General features: G+C 40.7%; 1 protein-coding gene across 1 annotated transcript in view; it reads left to right on the top strand.

Moving 5' to 3' along the window:
- c22h8orf34 (chromosome 22 C8orf34 homolog) overlaps positions 1–22,559 on the top strand; it is a 56,699-nt gene that overhangs the window by 2,347 nt on the left and 31,793 nt on the right. Inside the window, exons 2-7 of the mRNA XM_078280505.1 lie at positions 11,543–11,687; positions 11,908–12,039; positions 13,866–13,985; positions 14,210–14,238; positions 15,116–15,279; positions 18,399–18,565. Coding sequence (XP_078136631.1) covers positions 11,543–11,687; positions 11,908–12,039; positions 13,866–13,985; positions 14,210–14,238; positions 15,116–15,279; positions 18,399–18,565 — 757 coding nt within the window. The remainder of the gene's footprint in view (positions 1–11,542; positions 11,688–11,907; positions 12,040–13,865; positions 13,986–14,209; positions 14,239–15,115; positions 15,280–18,398; positions 18,566–22,559) is intronic.

The following is a 22,559-nucleotide window of genomic DNA, read 5'->3' as shown; positions in this document are numbered from 1 at the left end:
CAGTATACGCAGTCCAGTAAATTACATTTTCTGCAGAAAAGAATAAATGGATCGTCTCCCACTGATCTGGTTGGTTTACATGTGAGCAGGAAAACCGTAATCATTCTCAGTATTTATTGAAAAGGTTGTCTTCCTGTTTTTATTTTTGCTGAAATGGATTTTATTCCTGGAGGGGCCTTTACAAACACTCTTATGCAAGTGTACAAGTATGTCATTAAGTATCTAAGATATGAGACACCTTAAATGTCTCATATAAACACCACCTAGATGTAAATGTCTTTTACCCCGAACTCTTCTTACTCTTCATTTCTCCCTCATCTGCAAAGCCTCATCACTTCTTCCTCACACCCAACACATAGCTGCATCATTAAACAGTCTGTGTAACAGCGAGCGGGGGTTCATTTACTCACTCTAATGAGACGCAGCTTATGATTTGCCATCAAATTGATTTTTTTTTTTCCCCCGTCGCTAATGAAATGGTTGCTTTGCAGAGATAGCAGGCTGAGTCAACATCGTCAGAATATTCTCCAAAAAAGTGAAGCAGCCTTTCATAATAATTGAAGTAATTGCACTCCAGATTATCAGCCACTTGCCTATTTTGATAAATTGATATTCTTTTAAACACCTACTCTTTTCCAGTCACTTAACAGTTGTAGTGCAGTGTGACCTTTTACATTTTTGTGTTACATGAAGAATTGTAGTCCGTATAGGCAATAAAGCAAGCTGAAGGCCATATGTTAAGGATCCTTTTGTTACACTTTGTTTGATACACATTGTGAAAAGATACAGCGAGAAGGTTTGTTACCTACTGCGACATACTAAGGATAAAAGTCCCCCTTACCTGGCATTTGCCATGGTAACAGGATCACCTCAATCGTATGATAGAATCCTTATCTTCGTTTTATCAAAGAGGATCTTTAGGATCTATCCACAGTCTCCGGACATCTAAACTCATGTAACAGGACCAGTAGGTAAAAAAAGAGCAGACTGGGCGCCTGGGTAGCTCAACTGGTAGAGCCAGGCCATATATAGAGGTTTACTCCTCGAAGCAGCAGCCGTGGGTTCGACACCGACCTGCGACTCTTTCCTGCATGTCATTCCCTCTCTCTCTCCCCTTTCATGTCCTCATCTGTCCTATGAAAATAAATGCCTAAAAATGCCCAAAGAAGAGCAGTCTTTGCTGTCTTTAACAGCAGACGGTGTAAAACCCGCTCTCATGTTCTCCCTGCTGTGGTCTGTCAATCATATCTTAGGTGATATAATTGTTCTGATGGAACGGGAACTGATGGATCATGTAAGTGTATCCTCGACCAGAAATGTCACTGGATTGAACTCTAATTGGTGTAACAGTCAAATGTTGAATAATAACTATTCTGTGGGAGAATTGGCGTCATTGTTCCAAGTCTTGACTTTCTCCTTTTTAATGACTTCAATAGCTTGAATATATTATCTTATCTATTATTAAATGAGTATTGGTCTCAGCTTGGGGGTTGTTATGGTTACTTGCTGATACTAATGAAGTACTGAATGAGTGTTGAACTGGATCTGATATTAAATATAGAAAGAATGTAAAATACAGAGATGCTCATAAAACATTTATACATCAATAATCTATTTAATTACTTTCATTTTCTCATGTGTGTGTATATATAATTTTTTTTGTTGTTAAGACGTGTTGTGTAGTTACAGCCTCACATAGTTCTGCACAGTGAGATACATATTTTAAATCTATAAAGGGGAAAGAAACTGAGCACTGACTGGTGTTGAATCGGCACTTGGTTTCAGCCAATACCTTGTGTAGGAATTTAAATCAGTGAAGGTGCTCTGTTCCTACTGGTGGTGTTGCTACTTATAGTAAAGGTAAATTACTTTGCTTCTCCCTATAGATTTCTCTTCCATCCACGAGGAAAAGTTCCACTCCAACCTGCTCAGCTGTGTAGTGTTTCTAATCTGCTGTGCTCAGGGTCTCTGTAGTGTAGCAGCCGTGCAGTAATGTAAAGAGGGCAGGCAGGCAGGCAGGCAGGCAGGCAGGCAGGCTGGCCGGCCTTGGACACCAACACATAAACTCTCTGACCTATTGATCCATTCCCTTAAGAGGTAATTTATTGGACTTGGTGTCATTTGTTTGTTTGTTTTTTTAGCTATTTTCACCTATAGAAGCAGTATGCTCTTCTTGTCTCAGTGAAACTATCATTTCTGTATGCATATAACTTGTTTTAGTATCTTTTTAATCATTTGATTTGCCTTAGTGATTGATTATATTGTTTATATAATAATTTTACTGACCTGCATTCACTATAATTCCTATACAGCTCTAGAAAAAAAGCAGGCATCTAGCTTAAAATATTGTTGACCTTTTGAAATGCATTAACAGAAACGCACGGAGAGAGGTTCAGTTATGTATCAGGAAGAATCCGTCAGAGGTCTTGTTACATCTACAAACACAGATGGAAACATTTCTGTCTGACAGGGTAACTTTGTCATTGGCATACCTCCCACACATCAGGTAATAATAACTCAGCAGTTTCATCTCACTTGTGGGTCACGTTATTTAATTTATGTTTGACTAGTCAAAGCGAAACATTTGCAAAACTAGGTCAGATATTACCGGAAAAATAATGACCATTTGATATTACAGTCCAGTGTGAAAGGTTGAGGTGCTTTTTTTTGTATCATGCTACAGAGATCAGTGGAATGATAAAGGCAGTTTTATCACCTTACATCTTTATCATGACTAAGCATAGTTAAGTCCATTGATCAAAACATTATTTGTACTCTTGCTTGTTTATCATCCATTTGTATGCTGGTGCGTTATTATTGCATATATTTGCATCTAAACATGGATGCCCACTCAAATTTTAATTTTTAAATCGCATCAAAAAGCTGTGAAGGCTTTCTGAAAGTCAGTACAATCAATCTTGAGAAAAATTATTTGCAATTTCCCATGGCACTTTTGTTATGACACCATGTGAAATTAGAAACGCGGCCTTTCACTTTTGTTGTCTTTAGGGAAGGGCAGCAAAGACAGAATTTATATTTAGAAATCAACACCATCATTCAGAGGAGAGAACCAGTTTGTGATTGGTTAAACTCTAAACACAAAGTGCCAGACAAACACAGCCACAGTCTTCATCAAATCAATTTTTTTTCATTTTTCAGATACCACTATTTGTTTAGAGACGTTGATGACTTGATATGGCAGACTTCTGGTTGTGCATGGGTTGATACAGCTCCCATTCAGGCAGGCAGCCTAAGGCCATGATGGTCCCAGGGGAGTACAGGAAGGGGCGAAGAGAGAAGGCAAAGGATATCTGGGAGATCAGGCAGTGAGACGATGAGTGATGAAGTTCAATATGAGGAAGATTTAGAGCATGCAACAACATAAGGTGAGGGCACTGAGTGTGTACGGGAAACTGAAACGGAAAGGGAGAGAGTATGGTGGCTGCAGTGCATGCTAATAAAGTTTTCCTGTCGACTAATAGCCTGAGGATGCTGATGGCTGACTGCTGTGTGGTATTGATAGTCATGCTGGTGGTGTGGGAGAGCTGATCATCTGATACACAAAACCTTGACAGTTTGTTCAGCTTGTGCCTAATAACTCTGTGTGTTTGTCCTAAGAGGGATTAATGTGTGTCTATGCACATGTACGACTAAAGGTCCTAACTCATTTTTAATATAGGTGATGGGGGACAAAATCCACAGTCATCTTTCTGTGCTTTCTAAACTTCAGTTGTAGCCAATATGAGGCCTAGGCAGTCTGAGTTAAACAAATCAAGCGGGTATGAAATATCTTTGTGCTCCTGGGCAGTGTTTCCTTGCATTTTATACAGAACATGACTTTGGATTTTGTCCCACATCTCTTCCGTTGAAATCGCTTTAGGAGGGGATCTCTGCACAGCCAGAGACAGTTACAATGTTCTCCATATACACATGGGCATGTGAGTATTGTAGACCCTATCTTCATGGCCTAGTTTTGATTGGTTGCAGTGGTGCCTGAATCGATGAATTGCTTCAGCCGTAATTTTTTAAAAGAATGTACTTTATAGTGTAATATAATCTAAGTTATTTCTCTTGTTGGATGTTTTATTCTTCACCGTCATGCCTAAAAAAATTAAGTTAATTATTAGATTAGATTTTTATTTTTTTCATGATAATTTTGTCTCTACGATGTGAGAAAGATCAAATGGAAGTATATAACAACATTTATTGCACTGATGAAAGCTGGGCGTTTAGACCCCATCGATGTGAAGCATCTTCATCAAGCCCATATGAAGATAGATGATAGGAATGGATCGTGTGTAGCCTGGACGCTGTAGGTGGTGCAGTACAGCCTGCAGGCAAATGATGGAAACTCTGTTAAATCTCCTGGAACATCATGAAGGTCATGGTGGTGATAGGGAGGTGGCAGAATTGCAATGATATTTAAAGAGTACAGTTTGGCTCCAAAGATCATTGGTCAGATATGTAGGTAAGCAGCAGTGACGGAAAAGTAGCAGAAACTTGAGACAAAAACTCTTCCCTATTGGCAAAGCTGCATTGAAAAATGTACTTGTTTAGACCAACAAACGATCCAAGACCCAACATTAAAGAATATTAAGCATTTTCAGTCTATGTGAACAAATTGTGGTCAATACATTTTTTTTTTTGTCTACTGATTTATTATAGTGTGAGGGCCCCCCCCCCCTCCCTCCAGGTGACATTGCCTCTCCCACAGTCTCCTCTTCAGCATGATGCTCTTGTCTGCCTGCTTATTCAAGGTCTGGATCTCTTCCAGTGGTCTCGGTCTCTCTCGGTCTCTCTCGGTCTCTCTCGGTCTCTCTCGGTCTCTCTCGGTCTCTCTCGGTCTCTCTCGGTCTCTCTCTCTCTCTCTCTCTCTCTCTCTCTCTCTCTCTCTCTCTCTCTCTCTCTCTCCACATTGGATCATATGACTGCATCCTCACATTTCATTGACAAATGTCAGGTAAATCAGTGGTAGGCTGTGGCCTCTAGTATTTTATTTATTTTTTTTACACTGATCAGAGCCACAGCGCCTGAGTTGCTATGATTGGTTTTAGTTCAGAATATTCTGCAGGTAACACTGATTTTTAACCAGGCAAAGTATACTGCTGCAATATTCCTGTGTCTACCATCACTCATACAGTATATGGACACAGTTGTCTCGTCTCAGTAGTTTGTAATACATATACATCCTATCGGGAGCACAGGCATCTTAGGAAGTTGGCTCGTGCAGAGTATGTGGTGGCTTAGTGTCACATCCAGACACGTGCTTACATCACAGAGCTTATGTAGCTGTCTGTTAATTTTTTTTCAATCTGCCTTTTCTTTAATGAACTCATTCAATTTAATTCAAAATAGTGGGGCAAGCAGAAATACACAGACAATGAATTTACATACATGAAAAATAATAAAATACAAATAAAAAAATAAATACAAGTATGACAAATGTTTTAGAATGACATACAACAAGGATTAATAGCAGCAGTGTCTAACACAGGTCAAAGTGTAAAAGGGCAAGTGCATTTATATCAGATGGAATATGTGGAAGGATATTAACATACTGTGCAGATGAACTGAGTGATGTACTGTATTTCAGCTTTCTTTAGACTCTGTGGTTGTCCCTGATCTGTGGACGTCTAACATCATTCCTTTACCAACGATCAGTAGACCTAATCTCAATGACTTGTGGCCTATAGCATTAACATTACTAGTAATGAAAACCCTGAAGACTGTAATGTAACTGGACCAGTTCTCGACGTTAACTTTATATTTATATAAGTTATATTGCGTATAAGCCTGGGAGAGGTGTTGACGATGCAAAGTTATTTAATTTTAACTCTGTAAAGGACATTTGGAACAAAAAGCATTCCAACGAGCGCATCTCATGCTGTACATTCAAAACACTCTCTAAAGGCCTCAATTTTATTCTCTGACCAGGGGCCTCATTTATAAAACCTGTTACGCAAGAAAAAGTTGCGTGAAGCAGGGTGAAATTTACCGTCGCAACATTCCTCGCAAACGTCGGGATTCATAAAGAATTTCCATGCGTAAAAATGTGCCCAGTTTTCCGCAACCTTTTGACCACACGTGTGATTGCGCATAATGCTCCCAAGGTTTTGTAGACTGCGTTTTAGTGAACTCGGACCCAGTTTTTGTTTTCCTGAACCCAACAATCCCGTTCTTTCCAAGCCGACCCAGAGCAGGTCCCGGTGCCCGGCGAGGGGCTGCCAGCAACGGGGAGAGGCAGTGGAGCCTCCCACACCGTGCAGCGGACGCTAAGGGAGACTTTTAGCGTCAATAAGAACGACAAAGGCACCTGACCATATTTTACGAGATGGGAGTGAGAATCTGCTGATGTGAGCATTACATCACTCTAAATTTTAATAATAAAGAAATATTTTGCTATTTATTTCTTCAAACTCATTGGCCTTGGCTCATTTTCTGTGACGAATATAAAAAATAACGTATTTTTAATGACTGCACATGGTACAACCCCCCCAAACATATAACCATTACATATGAGGTGTTCGGGTCCACTGGACCCGAGTGTAATAATTGTAGGCGCTATGAAACTTAACGGTGTCCTCCTCCTCGTGTGTGTGTGTGTGTGTGTGTGTGTGTGTGTGTGTGTTTTTTTTCCGTTTCATGATTGGTCATCAAGGGCATCTTTACAAGGCTGCAATATTCATTGATTGATTAACATGGACCTTATTGGGACAAATATGGGACGACCTTGGGAGGAGCGTGAGGCTCGTGCACGACCGCATGAAACAAACTCCGACGCACGTCCGTATCTAAATGAGAAGAGTGCATACCGGTGTGGCCACAAGGTGTTATAAATCTGAATTTTGGTTTTGCGTACGAAAATCTTTCAGAATAGAGTCTACGCACAGTTTTATAAATGAGGCCCCAGACCTGTTGTTGTTTTAGTCACTGGTTTCTTTGTCTGAATAACTGGTCTTGTTTACCACGTTCAATACGTTGGATGCATTCTTTTCATTCGCCCGGGGGTGGATGTACACTACCAAATATACAAGTTGCAGGGATTCTAATACAGGCGGAGAGACGGTCAGCATTTCAATGTCAGCCTCATATACTGACTTACACCACTTTCGGTTAATCATTGAGATAAGCAGACGCCACCCCCACAGATCAGTCAAAACCTTGACTGTCAAGCCACGTCTCTGTGAAGGCCATGATACAAGCGTTCCTATACTCTTGCAAATGGTAGCCATTCGCCTGTATCTCATCCAGTTTACTACATAAGTATACATTTCCAAGGGCAACCGATGGCAGGGGTTTTTTTCCGCCTTGTGGTGTTTTTCAGCTGTCAGACAACTGAAACTTTCTTTGTATTACCTTCTTCGATTCCCACACGAGCAATGTCTCTTTTGAACCTTCACAGAAAGGTTAAGTTTCTAGGGTTAAGAATAGATAATTACCCCATGAGGTTGGGAAGATTTGTTATACTAATAAGGACACGTGAGCAGCATTTCTCCCTATGTCCTTCCGTCTATCACCCATGTATGACCTTCCAACAGTCCTCTCCTTTTTCAACTCCTTTCCACTTTCAATTTGGGGAGTTTGTTTTTCAGGGATACAGGGAGCGTCAGTGAGAGTATCATGATTGTCATTGTCTTCGGAGCGAGTCCTTGAGAGCTTCCAAGGACACGGGTGTCTCTTGGCTGGCTGACAGCTTGTCAATTACCGCCACCCAACCAAACTGCCTGGGGCACACAGATTTCTCACCCCGACAACAGATCTGCACAGATATGGACTGCATATCTCAGTTACTAATGCTACCTGTTGGGCTGCTTATAATGCACTGATGCAGAGGCCGCCTCGTTATCTCTCTCACATACAAACATATGCAGTGGTTTTGCTGATGCAAGTCACTTTAAGCCAAATAGCATTAGAGTCTACTTGTATATAGAAATGTTGACCCAAATTTGAGTCTATATCTTATTATGGTTCCTGTCAAAGGAAATATGATTACCAGTCAAACAGCATGGGTATGTCAAACAAGACTCATGTTATTTAAAGCACCTCATTACCATAGAAAGTGAAGGTGTCGGAGCATATCCGCTGTGCAGATACAATGGGACCGGTGAGATATAACAAACCTTAGCACAAAAAGTAAGGAAATTTGTGTTTGTTAGATTATTTATCTGTGGTAACGATGCTTTTTGGCAATAAATCTTATACCGTTGGAAAGCCTGTTTAGTTCCCTTTCAGATGGTGCCCCATTTGTAAGGAACATGTATTTGTGGGATGAGCAGCAGCGCTGAGTATGTGGGTTGTGCTCATGGCAATTTAACAATTTATTCATTTCACAACCAGGAGCCTCAGTAGTGTGTGGAAGAACCATACACAGCCAAAACAGCATGGCACCTCCTCCTCATGCTGGTCACCAGCCTGGTCACACACTGCTGTGGGATGGCATCCCATTCTTCAACCAGCATTTGTCGCAAGTCAGCCAACGTGGTTGTGTTGGTCACTCTGGCACGTACAGCACGCCCAAGCTGATCCCACAAGTGTTCAATGGGGTTGAGGTCTGGACTGCTGGCAGGCCATTCCATCTTCTCCACTCCCACATTAAGGAGGTAGTCTCTGATAAACTCCGCCCTGTGGGGGCGAGCATTGTCATCTTGGAGGATAGAGTTTGGTCCCAGACTGTGGAGATATGGGATTTCCACTGGTTGTAGAATCTCATCACTATATCTCTCTGCATTGAGATTTCCTCCAATGATGACAAGCCTCGTTTTTCCAGTGAGGGAGATGCCGCCCCACACCATCACACTGCCTCCACCAAAAGGTGTTACTCTATTGGTGCAGCAATCAGCATAGCGTTCGCCGCGTCTTCTCCACACTTTGACCCTACGATCCAACTGCCATAGGCAGAATCATCCAATCCACCAAACGAGTCAATGGCAGAATAAGCTGATTGGCATTGGCAGAGAAGATTTGGCAAATCTTTCAGTGGCGCAACCCACATACTCAGCGCTGCTGCTCATCCCACAGATGCATGTTCCTTACAAATGGGGCACCATCTGAAAGGGAACTAAACAGGCTTTCCAACGGTATAAGATTTATTGCCAAAAAGCATTGTTACCACAGAGAAATAATCTGCCAAACACAAATTTCCTTACTTTCTGTGCTAAGTTTATATGTGTGTGTCTCTGCCTTTTTGATGTTATTTGAGATGGAGGACACAGAGGTGCACGGGTACATTGGCTCATTCAGCTCATGCAAAACACTCTACAGGATGTGCAATCAATGTATGTTGGCACACAAGTCTTTTACAGTACAGACGTGGGCAGAATGCAGATGTACCCGCATGTGCTGCCATTTGTGTGTGTGTGTAAACCGGGGAATACATTATACTTGTGGGGTCTACACGGTTAAAGGGCTGTTTGAGGGTTAGAATTAGGTTATGGTAAGGGTTAAGGTTAGGCATTTAGTTGTGATGGTTAGGTTAAGGGGCTAGGGAATGCATTATGTCAATGACGGGTCCCCACAAAGATAGTGAAACAAACGACTGTGTGTTCCACTGGCAAACACAATCATGAAAATGACCCCTCTGCCGACCTCCATTAAAAAGAACTGCACATCCTTCCCTTTTCCCCTTCCCCATACAAACTATTAGGACTTTGAAATCCAGCGGGACTCAACAGGGTTCTACTAGTTTGGCTTCCTGTATAATCTACCAAATTACAGCCTTCATTTATAGACCTCCTGTTGGTAGGTTAGTTAGTAAATTACCCACAGGAGCTACCAAGCAGTAATTACATATTTTACGTCTTCACATCGTTAGTGGTTTATAAATGTTAAACACAGGCCAAATCCATTGCAGTTGTGAGGACAGATGCTTTCCTAAACTCTTAGGCTACATCTACACTACTACATTTTTGTATTCAAACGCAATTTGGATACAAAAATGATCTTCATCCACACAAGCTCAGTAGCAGAACTGATCTCCGTCTATATTAACACGTGTGACAATGCATCACATGACCATTTGCATATACTGGGCATGCACTTGCTGGTGTAAACATTACTCTGCAGTAATTGTATGGATATTGTGTGCTGTATATTCTCTTCCAGTACTCTCTCATATGGCTATTTCTCAGAAAAAGCATCATTGTGCTTTCTGAAGAGCTTGTAGGTCACTTCAACTTTTGTGCAGGCAGAGATGCAAGGTTCGACAGTCCTTTAGACCTGCAGTCTGCAGAGAAAAATTTCAGCACACTCCCTGTTTGTCCATTCACATGCTGTTTGCTGCCAGAGCTGCTGTAGACACTGGGGCCGGGCAGGAATGTCCCCCTGACCAATTACCCGATTAGCTTTCTGAGCACACAAAGTGCAGCCAAGGCTAGCCAGCTATAATCCACACATAGGCTGTCTCCCTGTAGCCCTCCCCGCCCCCTGGAACACACACACACACACACATGCAGATATATGAGCATGTCCTCATGAGCAAATGCATACCAGCCACCAAGCATAGGGTTGCATGATTTGGTTTAGTTGCACAAACACATGTATAGAGTACCGTGCTTGTCACACAGAAACGCGTAGTACTTGAACACTCACTCACTCACTCATTCGCACACACTCATCGTATCCATACATTACTGGCAATTCACTGCAGTCTACTAATGGCATTTTTCTTCTCTGCAGTTGTCCTGAAGTCAGCCTCTGCTGCTCTGGCTGGCTTAAACTGGTCAGAGTTCATTCTCATACCATATCATGCCAGCACACACAAACCCACTCACATACACAGACATGGTCATTTAACTTCACATCAGCTTCAGGGGGACAGATATCCCCTACAGTACATCTGTAATAAAATAACAGTTGTCCTTTTAAATAACCTGTTGTCTGTGGGGACTTGGCTTGGGAACCCGTAAAAACCAAGTATGAAGTGTGGACTGGCAGCTGGAGAAGAGCCAGTTCACCTCCTATGCACTGCCGTGGTGCCCTTTAGCAAGGCACCGAACCCCCTAAACTGGTCCAGGGGCACCGAACCATGGTTGACCCTGCGCTACCCTCTGACTTGTGGATTGGATTTCCAAAACATCAGTGGAAACTCTGTCTTCATGCTTCATGACACTATTTAAAAAAAACGCACAGATTGACCAAAGGCTGCAGTGTTTGTTTACTTGTTTGTCCTTGTCTTGACAGACTGATCTGATTTTGATAGAGCTTGCTGACATGCTTGTTAATTGACACAGAAGGGGAGTGCTCCTATCTTTTGGTACGTAGTGTTGTTTTGTTTGCCTTGACTTTCTTTTTTAGGATATTGACCCTTGGTGTAGAAAATTCCTGAAACTACAGTGAAGATAAGGGGCTTATCTCACCATGTTAGTTCACCTCTCACATACCCTCCCTTGATAGTGAAGTCAACTATGAAATAAGACTTCTAATCTTTGTAGGTATGGATTTTCTTTTTCCACTTCAACATGGTGGATACTTGGCCATACTCTCTATCACCTTTTTCTAGTGCCACTTTCATCTAACTGCTCTCTACTTTACTCTGCTCCTGTAGGAGTTGATGACCAAATTGATAACTGAGACTCCCGACCATCCAATCCCTTTTCTCATTGATCACCTGCAGACCAAGCAAGACAGCCCTGGCAAACTGCACAGAGCTCTCTCTGGCTCCGCAGCACTGTGGGCGCAGAGCTCTCCAGGTCAGTGCACCCGGATGCAAGCATGCATAATGTACACACACAAGCAGAATGAGGCATTTTTCTTTATACATACTACTCCCCACAATATACAGTACATGGTAAATATAGGCTCAAAGAGAGACACCAGAGCTTGCAGAGTAAGCTTGCCCTGCATTTATGCTTTCTAGAATTTGCATAACAGGGCATTCTGAGGAGAAATTGTGACTATCTCTCCCAACAGAAAGCAAAAACCCTCGAAGGGAGAACAGCAACTATGAGAAGCCATGGCAAATTCACCCAAAGAAACCAAAAAAGTCCAAGAGCGACCTGGCTGTTTCGAGTATCTCTCCTCCTTCACCAGAATCCAAGTCTTGTAAGTTTTTTTGTACTCAACACACACTCACTCATTCCACTTTAGAATATTAAACTGCACAGTTTTGATACCTGTTGTATCCCAATTACACACTCCATTGACTTTAATCTCCATTTTTAATTTGATATAATTATATCTAATTAAAGTTAGTCACAGTGTATAGTCCAGTCTCCCCCAGCCCTGCAGATGAGTTCATTATAAAGTGCCACTTTTTACACACTTGCTGCTGCACTGCTACACATTCTGAAGATGAATTGTTCACAAAGTTCTTGCATTAATGCAGATGAGAAGATTTTTCCAGTGGTAACTTTTTTCTTTTTTTTTTTTTTTTTTTTTTTAGTTCTGTAATAAATTATTATAGCTATGATGTTGGAATGAAGTATGACACTCGAGACAATTAGGCAAGGTCAAATAAAGAGCAAGCAGAGCCATAGACTACTTCAATAATTTAACATTGTGCTCTGTCACTGCCAGACCAAGTCTATTTTAGGCCATAGTCTGAGCATTTCTCACAATCAAGAGGAAATGGGGTTTCGGGATGAGTGCATGAAGTGGGTAAAAGGGAGAGGGAGAAGTCAGAATAAAGTAAGCGACACTCAGCACATCGAGGTGTATTTAAGTTCTGAGCGTTATGAGAGTATGATGCCTTCAAAGCTACATTTAAAGGCAAATCGCATAAAAAAATACATACATAGGTGTTTTTGTGTGCAGAGCTCATAAAAAATTGAAATCAAAAGAACTGCCGCTCATCATTATTATACAATGTTGCAAGAACACAGCCGTCATAAGAGGTTCCACTAATGCTTGATATCTCTTTGGCAAAGGCTTAATGTGCTTTGGCCTCTCTATCTGACTGATGCTTTAATGGGTGGCCGTAGTGAGAATTGAATCCTTAACCCTTAATTTAGGGTTAATAAGATATAGCACAGCTCTTTGCTGCAGCAGCAGCACAACACACTGAGGACAGAAAGGCACCGTTTCCCGGAAGTAATAAAAGATCTTTTTTTCTCCACTCTGTATTTGGCAGAGACATTTGCTGTGTTTATGGTTGTTACAATGCCAAGCAGCTTAGAGTAAACAAGGGGTGGCAGATTGTAGCAGCAGTGCTGTCAAATATTTGCTATCAAGTTTACTGCGTGTGTGTGTACAAACCGAAGGGGGAGGCTTACTCTCTGCACCTGTCATCATGTATGCGTTTCATTCAAACATGCATAAAGTGTATTCTAAAATCCTTCCCATTATATCCAAGTTAACATGTCTGTTCAGGAAATGAACAGTGGTTAGTAAACATCCACTGCATTTGTTTAACAGCTCTTCATAACCCACTGGAATTCAAATTCAGCGTGTTGGAGTATAAGAGCGTTAGATATGGATGAACTACAAGTAATCCCTCCCCTATAAAATGGTTTCCTTTTTATTAAAAATGTCTGAATCCAATAGTTTATTAATTAACCATCTTATAGAAGCTGAGGGACACTGCTAGAGGACGTGGGCTGGATGTACAGTATGTAGGTCATGTCCTGCTCCTGTTTTAAGTTATTTTGAATGTTAATCAAAGAGACTGACAGCCACTGTCCCCTGGCCTCCGTCCAGTGAGCACTGTGCTTCTGGAAGAGAGACGTTGACTTTTCCGCCAGTGTTTCCATTCCATTGCATCCTGCAGTAATTCACAACAAGTACTGTCTGGACAAGTGCGTCAAGATGTGGCGTTTTACAGACCATTGTTGTTGTTTACAGAAGATTTGTCTGATTAATTTATCTGTAGTGCTTTCAGAAGATCTGACCAAAAAAATGGTACATTTTGTGTTTCCGTTTGTGATGTCCAGTGCCACGGTCCAACCAGTACCCATCCTGGGAATGGAGAGAGAGCCGGGACTTTGACGAGCTCAACCACATTCTGCAGGAGAGCAAGAAGCTGGGCAAGGCCCTGGAGAGTCTGTCACGCAGTGAGTGGCCACAGCTCGGCAGAGTGCACAAATTACTAAGCAGTGCTTTCATACATTTTAAAATACAGAACAAAAGCTGACACCTTTCTGTAAATCCTGAGAGGAACCTGTTTCGAACAGCTAATCTTACAAGCCCGCCACTAAGCTTAGAAGCAGCCTAAAATGGGATTGTGAACTGTATTAGATGCTTTTTTGTGCTTTAAATCATTTTCTTCTCTCCACAGGCATTGCCATCTCTGATGAGCTTGATCAGGTAGATAACTAGACTGGAGTCTTTATAAACTCCTATATAAAGGACACTGGTATTGGGTATATACGGTGGTGTGGAAATAGAATCCTGTCACCTCATGCTACATCAAATAAAAGCCATGTTTCATAACTTTCACTTGGCTGACAGAGCAGCACAGCTCTTTTTCTGATGATGAACTATCTCATGGGGGTGATACGTGAGAATGATACTTCATTAAGCATGTCCTCCGTCTCCCTCTTCCTTGCTGCTTCAGTGTGTGTGCGTCTACACTCGAAGCTTTTTTGGCCCCAATTCTCTCCCAAACACAATAGTGCTGTGGCTGTCCAGGCTGGAGAGGCACAGAGCGATTTGGAAGTGATGGGTCTGGATAAGAGATGCCGCATATGTTTTGACAGCGACTTCACTTTTTGCTCAGTGCAGCAGTACGTCTAACGGCCTTGGCTCTCAGCCCAGAGATTTTCCTTCTTTCTCTGTGGGACGGAACAGGGAGTGAATACTAAACACCTTCTCTGATCATGCAGAGACAATAGCATTTTATGCTATCCTTGATTTAGTCAAAGACGAGCAGACATATCTTTGAGCGGGGTTGAAAAAGTGTGTATGTGCTGGCTTTGGGAGCAGAATGGGAGGAAGACAGATCTCATACAATACTATAGTGCTTTTGAAAACTAAGAACAGACACTTCTTATTGTTAAGAACATAGTCTTGGTTATAATTACATTATATTATAGTTAAACATTCATAGTGTTAAGAAAGTTTTATAGCAGTTCACTGACTCCTCGCTTTCTTCTTTGTTCTTTTACATTTACATTTTTGTCTTTCTTTCTGCCCTCTTCAGTCTGTTGTGTTGCCTCTTATTATTTCTCTATTGCTCTTTTAGAACTTGGGATGCTATAACTCAGTGGTGCGCCCCCGGGTGGTGGGGGAGTGGGTTGGTCGGGAAGAAGAGGACGCGGACCCACTGGCTTCTGAGATGCTGCAACCCCCCGTCCCTCGGGCTAAAACTGAAGTGTGCTGGAGTGGAGACAGCAGCCCTGCTGGGAGGTTGGTGATTGGCATTATAAGTATGTGTAGTCATCGATATGTGACTGTGCACAAGTGAATCATTTAAATGGATAAGTTTGAAACTTCAAGAAAGTTCACAAAGCTATTGTTAGCTCTTTAAAAGCGAGGATATAGACTAACTGTGGCTCCTGCTGCCTGAGGTATGCCCATCTGAATGGTTTTGATAATCCCATTTCAAAGGCACGATTTAACATGCTTGCCATGATACTGCTTCAACCCAATTTTGAATTAAAGCTAACCTCATTTCTGTGTGCTCAAGGCCAAAGAATGTTGTGCTTGGTTATTGCCTGTTTTTGATAAACTGTTAAATAGTTTGTCCCCCTCTTAGGTAGGTGTGTGTGTGTGTGTGTGTGTGTGTATATATAAAACCATAAATCATGTGCAGGCCTGAGCTGACATACACACAGTGTTAATCTCATTAGGTTACTGTATGGGTGGATTATAGGGAGAAATCACTTAGTTAGAAGCCTGAGCTGGGAGATAGGGATGTGTGTGGGCTCACTGATGAGCTCTGCTCTGTGTGTGTTTGTAAATGAGATGGTTTTGTGTTCATATGTGCAGCTGTGTGTTTGGGATGATGCATCATCCCAAAAATAATCACAGTCCCATCTCTTAACTGGAGGAGTATTTGGCTCATCTAATAGATCATTTATATCCACTCTTAATTGTCTTTACTGGATACTTGCTCCCACTTCAGATCCTGTTTGGAGGTTGAGATCACTTTCATATCCTCTGAGCAGTTTTTTTTTGTCTGAGGTAAAGTATCTTAACCAATGCATTTAAGATCCAGTTAAAAGTAAAGTTTGTTTAGGTTTATAATTCGTATCAAATGAGATAAAAATGACGACTCCGACCAAGTGAAAAAACTGGCAGTTTAAAATCAGCACTGCCCTCTCTTAAAATCCTATCTGAGCTTTAGTTGGCCATTCCCTTTGGTGCAGTCCCAACATTTTGTCATGTACCTGACCTTGTTTGTCATACCAGTCCATCTTCCTCCCCTTTCTTTGCTATGTTTACCTGTTTAAATTTTCCTGTTTTGTTTTCCTTGGTCCTGTCCCTCATTCCAGCCCACCTGTCACTGCGGACCATAAGGAGAGCTGACAGGTGGTGGGAGCTCTCTGTATGATTGGCTGCAAAGTCTACATGGATAAGTGCAAGCGACACATGGGAAATCAGATGCAACTGTGGCAGAAGTATTCAAGGAAATGCTTTATTTTGAAATTTAGTTTGTCTAGTGGAATGGGACTTCCTTATCCCATGTCTGTCAGTGCAATAAACTGTGGTCTCTCAGAGAGAGAGAGAAAAAAATATACTTTCTTTTAATACCAACAGATGCTGATCCCTTATTGTACATAACAGGAAATATGATAGACAAAGGGGGAAAGCCAGCTACACCTGCTTTGATTTTGTGGTTATATGTATCGTCTTTAATGACTCGGTTGTACTACCTGAGGTTGGTCCCTATAAGGAAAAAAATGCTGACAGTGTTGATGCTGCCAGCAGGCATAGTGAGCCAAAGATTTTCATAGGATACATGAACCCATAATATGGTGCAACACATAAAAGTAATAAAACTCTACACAAGATATCCAAACACCCTCTTTCTCTCAAATATTTCTTCTTCATATTACTTTCCTGCTTTAAACGAATATTTGTTGCCCCCCCCCCCCCTCCAAAAAGAAAAGGAAAACAGTGGTGCAGAATCACACAAACTACCTTGCCTTGCCCATATTAAAATATGTAATTATTCCAGAAATACCATACAGAGAGTATGAAGAAATATCTGTCATCTTATGACCCTTCCCCATTATCTCCAAATAGAAGTCATTAAACTGAGATTGGAATCAAATGAATACTCTTCTGCCCCTCTAATCCACGCCTTCAGCCGGTCTGATGTGGAAATGAATTCATCCAATAGAGAGGTAATACAGAAGTCGGCCTTCATAATTGTATCAGTAGCTCTAACTGTAATCGGAACTTAGGAAAGAGATTATTTGGTAATTTTGATATCGTTCTAGTCATGTATTGTTTTTAATTTAAACAGCCCCAAGAATTGTTAAGCTATATGGTGCCATGACGCAAATTGATTCTGACGCAAATAGTGTATTTCCATGGCTGCAATCCTGTTGCTTAGGTTTATAAATGGCTGTATGTGCAGTATGTATCGTAAATGTTGTCATACGCCTTCATGATAAAATAAATAGTGGAATATGAAGAAAAATGTAAATACAATTTGTAAAAAAACAAACCTAATGGAAAAGAGCAGTATTCTTGTTCATTATTAGATTTTAGCAACATTAAGTGAATCAGATTTGTATAAACATTTTATGATTTTGCCCCGTGCAGTCCATCTTTGTTTAATACTTTGGATTTGATAATTGGCTCTCCTGCGGACTAAAAACCACAGGGGACGCTATCAACACCTTATATATCTCTACATGCAGATAAAATCTCCTCAGCGCCGGCCTTTTATTTTTTATTTTTTTTATTTATTTTTTTACTCCACATCTTCTAAATACTACTGATTGTGCCTAGTGCTACAACTATTTCTCTGTTGCTCACTTCAAGCAATTACCCCTTCTTATCATCTCCCTGCTAACCTTTTTATAGCAGGTTGTTCTGCACCTGCATGGCACTTGAAATGATTGTATGGTGTTTTGTCCCACAACCATGGAACGGCTGTCAAATGCAACAAGTGGTGAAACACACTTTAAATGTAGTCTCACACCACTGAGGCAAATGCAACATTTTGTATGGCTTAGATACAAGCCTGACAGATTAGGATGAGAGTAGGAAATTAATATAAATAAATATGGGAACAGTTATTTTAAAACATGCTAATTTTGTAGGTATATTTCTCATTAGCTGAATCATCACAGATGATGATGATGATGATTCACATGCATAACAAATTGAACTTTCAAGTACTTTATAAAGGTTAGGGGCTGTGTGTGGGGAAATAACCAGCAACGACTGATGTATTTTAAGTCATAATATGTTAATGTGTCAATAAATGGTGATCCAATTATATATGGGGGTGAAAAAGTCTTTTAGCTTTTAAACTCCAGCCCTGACTCCTCTTCTGCTTGCCTCCTCAGCCTGAAGATGGAAGCAAAGAGCAAAGGGCTAAGGGAGCAGCAGCAGCATCACAAAAAGCTCCTGGCAGCCATGTTGTCCCAGGACTCCTTTGATTTGGTCCATAGCCCTGTCCCCTCCGTCGCAGAGGAAGAGATGGAGGATGAGGACGATGCAATGGAGCTTCTGGGTAATATTATTACGAACGTATTTTGTATATACACCACTTTTTTATGTACACAGATGCAAATTGTGAATGTGAAATCTTTGTGCAGTGCAATGCATCAACATGACATGCTTTACTATGTACATAGTTGCATTCCATTGAATTCTGCTAATCAAATGTCATTGGTTATAATACAAGGCTGCTTCTGAGCCACACTGGCAGGCAGGTGTACGACTCCTCACTGTGTGTGTCAGCAAATGTGTGAGACAGACACCTGTTTTCTTAACATCCCACATGCAAGAGAACAGCTTGCTGTGTTTACCATATGTGTGGAACAGAAAAAAATTATAGCTGTAACATTTCATTTTTAATGAGTCTCTTTGCAGAGCAAATCAGAGTTTTCACTATCTTTCATGAACTCAATCTGTTCTGATATTCATAAGTCCAAATGTATTTGACTTTCGAAGTGAAACTACATCTCTTGTGTTTTAACATGTTTTTCAAGAAGACAAACCTCTGAAATGAAAAGATCAAGGAGCTGGAAGCACATTCTCACTTTGATAGTCAAAATAAGATAAAATCTCAAAAGCATTAATGACAAGTATCAGGTTCTAGTCCTCTTCTTATGCACCACATTGCATCAACATTTATCATAGAGCCATGGATAGAAATCCCCCTACTGCCGTGAAAGCATTAGGTGTGTTGAGTTTGCGCCTCCAGCTGGAAGAACTAAAACGGTTGCTCTTACTGTGCTAATAGTAGTGCAATAACTTTCTTTGGCTGCGTGCATATACTCAAATGCACCGTGTTCAGACATCTTCTCTGGGAGTTGTGGAAAAGCATGTTCGTAAAAAGGGGGAAAAGCACTTACTGAGAGAGGTAGACTGCATTTGAAAAGACGTGCTATTGAAATGAAAATGGTGGCAATTGAATGTAAGGGACGGATAAAAGGGGTGGAAATTGATGCATATATGTGGACCTGTAGACGCATACTGTATGTAGTGGTACGATAGCTGGATGAGCAAAGCAGCAGTTTGTTTATGTGCTGCTGTACTAAAGAGCACTTTAGTAGTAGCTGTTAAAGGGGAAACTATGCCTCCTGTTTATATAGTGTGGCCAGATGCTCTCAGCCAGTGAGTCTAGGTATTCACTTTGACAACTGAAGAATAACAAAGTAGCTTTTTTTATTTGCTTTTTGTGTGTGTGTTCACATTTCTTCATGTCAGTCATGCCATCATGTGCCGACTTAGGATGGATGAGTAGGTGACCAGGGGGGTAAGGAGAGCATCTGATCTTGTCTTGCCAAATTTAATTTCTTGCCTGAAATATTTTGTGTGGTAAAGCACTCTCTTTGATATCTGTCACTGGTTCTTCCACTCTGTCTCTGCTGTGCGGTTATCTTTACCTGCAGGAGTGATTCTCTGGAGTAAGTAGCTTCTCCCTGCATTGTAACACTACTGCGAAGGGAGGTCATAGACACACATGCACACACAACATCTTCCACAAAGGTATACAGCCCAGAATTCATCACTTGTAAGATTTATTTCACTAGCAGCTATTTAAAAGAATTTGAATTGTTGAAAGCCGTATCTAATGCTGGGAAAAGTCTACTTTTCTACTTATAAAACTAAAACTAAATACACTTAATTTAATCTAGGTAAGCTAACAAATGCCTGTCATACAGTACTTCTTTGAGGAATAACCACCCGCGTCTACAACATGGGCCCCAATTATAGTGCTTCAGTGTCTCCAGCTATGTCTGTCTTAGCGCTCTGCTCTGCTGTCACAGCGCCGAGGCATTTGTGCTTGTTAGCAGGATCCGTTCATCGGGGTCATCCACAGGGTCACGTTTCTTTATCGTTGGGTGGCAGGATGCACAAATTGGATCTGCAACAAATGATTGTTCTTATTCTCCAAGCTATATATATATATATATATATATATATATATATATATATATATATATATATATATATATATATATATATATATATATATATATATATTTATTATTATTTTTTTTTTAAATGAATTGCTTGTTTAGCTTATGAAATATCAAAATACTATGTAATGAGAAGTAACCAAAGCCGAAAAAGACGTCTTAAAATTGCTTTGGAAAACTGGGATTGTTTTTCAATTGCCTGATCGACTAATTGTTTGAGCATTAGTAGACACATCAAATTATCTACAATGGCCTGAGTTCACACTCTGCCTCAAGATCTACAAGTTTTAAATATCTCTCTGCTCCAGAGATTCCAAGATGAATGCTGTACTCCGTTTTATCTGATTTCGTAGTAGACCCATTAGTTGTTGCTGTGAGACAGTGTAACATCTACAGTATGAATGAATTGATTTCATTCCTACATTTAACGTGGACCTTAATTGTATTTATTTATACTGTTCTATATCCCTTTTCTGCTTTGTGGTAATTGGAAGAAATCATTGCGAAAACCATACGTAAACATTTTATTTTCCTTTTATGTAAGCCAAACACAGTTAAGGACAGCAGTATATGATGGTGATAAATACAGCCATAAAGCAGGATGTTGATGGTCTGTGATGGCCCTCCTTGATCATAGCTCTAAGCACATTATCCCCAGTGGCTTTTACACCATGGTCCAGGGCAGTAATTCAAAGGAAATAATGCAGCAATGTCATTTTTGATACTCTGTTGGGGCCTGGTCATAGCGCTCTCCGCAGGGACCTCCGCCACTGTGTTGGCTATCACTGTGAGTGGCCTGCCTCACTACTGTAGTTGATTAAAGCGATGCTAACATGCCACATGTGGGGGATTGGTGAACTTGGAGAAATGAGTGAGCCTCAGGAAGATCTGTGGGCCTCGTTTTTAAAAAAAGTGTCCCGGCACAAATTCTGTAGCTAGTGACCAAATGCATGCCAAAGATGACTGATGATCCTTGGCAGAAATGGTGATCTTGTGATAGTATATTGATCCCTGAAGGAGATATTTATCTTTTTCCTTGATGCTGTCCACATGAAGTTTAAAACATATGGTCAGCTGCACTCCTGGTGCTGGTAGGGATTTAATGAATTGCTCAACGACTAAACACCAGGCAGGGGCTTGCTGTTGAATAGGTCAAACTTGTTAATCAGTGGATTAAAATTGTATCATCAAATATTGTGTTGTTTTTTTTAACAGTTATTTTAGGGGAGATTTCCACACATAGGATTGATTTTCCAATTCCATAATAATCATTTAACAATGTCAATACCTCCCTCTGTTTTTAGCATTCTTCTCTCTTAATGTTGAGCAATAACATGTTAATTGATAATAACATGCTATGTTCCATTGTTATATGTGAAGTTATTCCTCCCTATGGCCTCTCACATGCAGCAGTAAAGTCACTACTGTACCAGAGATTATGGAGGCATGTTATAAGCATTTGCTTAGGGTGACCTCTACTGGCTAAAATATAGTATTACAGCATCTGTGTGGAAAGCCTGTTTGAAAGTATAGGGCCAGGTTAAAAAGTATTTCAAACTGTTCACTTATTAGAGTGTCAGATGAGTACATTTTGGAAAAAAAAGTAAACTAGTAACTGGCAAAAGGTATGCATAGGTTTTAATACTTTGCAGTGATCGTACACGTCACTAATTAGGCAAGTATGATAAGACAGACCATTAAAATAAAGCTTTTGCATGCAGATGTCCAGCTTTGTGAAGCACTTAATGGCACAAATAAATCACTATCAAACGCACTTAACTTTGCCTATTTAATCCAAAGACACTCTAATTCACTTTCACATATCTTCTCAAGCATCTCTCTCTTTACACACACACACACACACACACAGTTTTTTGTTTGGTATATTGCAGTCATCCCAAGGGAACATACTGTACGATGTAGATTCTCCATGTAGTTGTTGTATTATCAGTTGAGTAGCTTCGTTCATCACATCTGCTAAGTGGCTGTGAGCATCCAAAGCAAATCGACACTACCCAAATGAGTGCAATTACATTAGCGAGAAATTAACAGGTCTCATGGTGTGGATGTCATATT

The sequence above is a fragment of the Sander vitreus genome, chromosome 22 (genome assembly GCF_031162955.1).
Source record: "Sander vitreus isolate 19-12246 chromosome 22, sanVit1, whole genome shotgun sequence".
Classification (NCBI taxonomy): Eukaryota; Metazoa; Chordata; class Actinopteri; order Perciformes; family Percidae; genus Sander; species Sander vitreus.
Note: the sequence above shows the minus strand (reverse complement) of the source record. Positions and strands in the feature narration are given on the sequence as shown.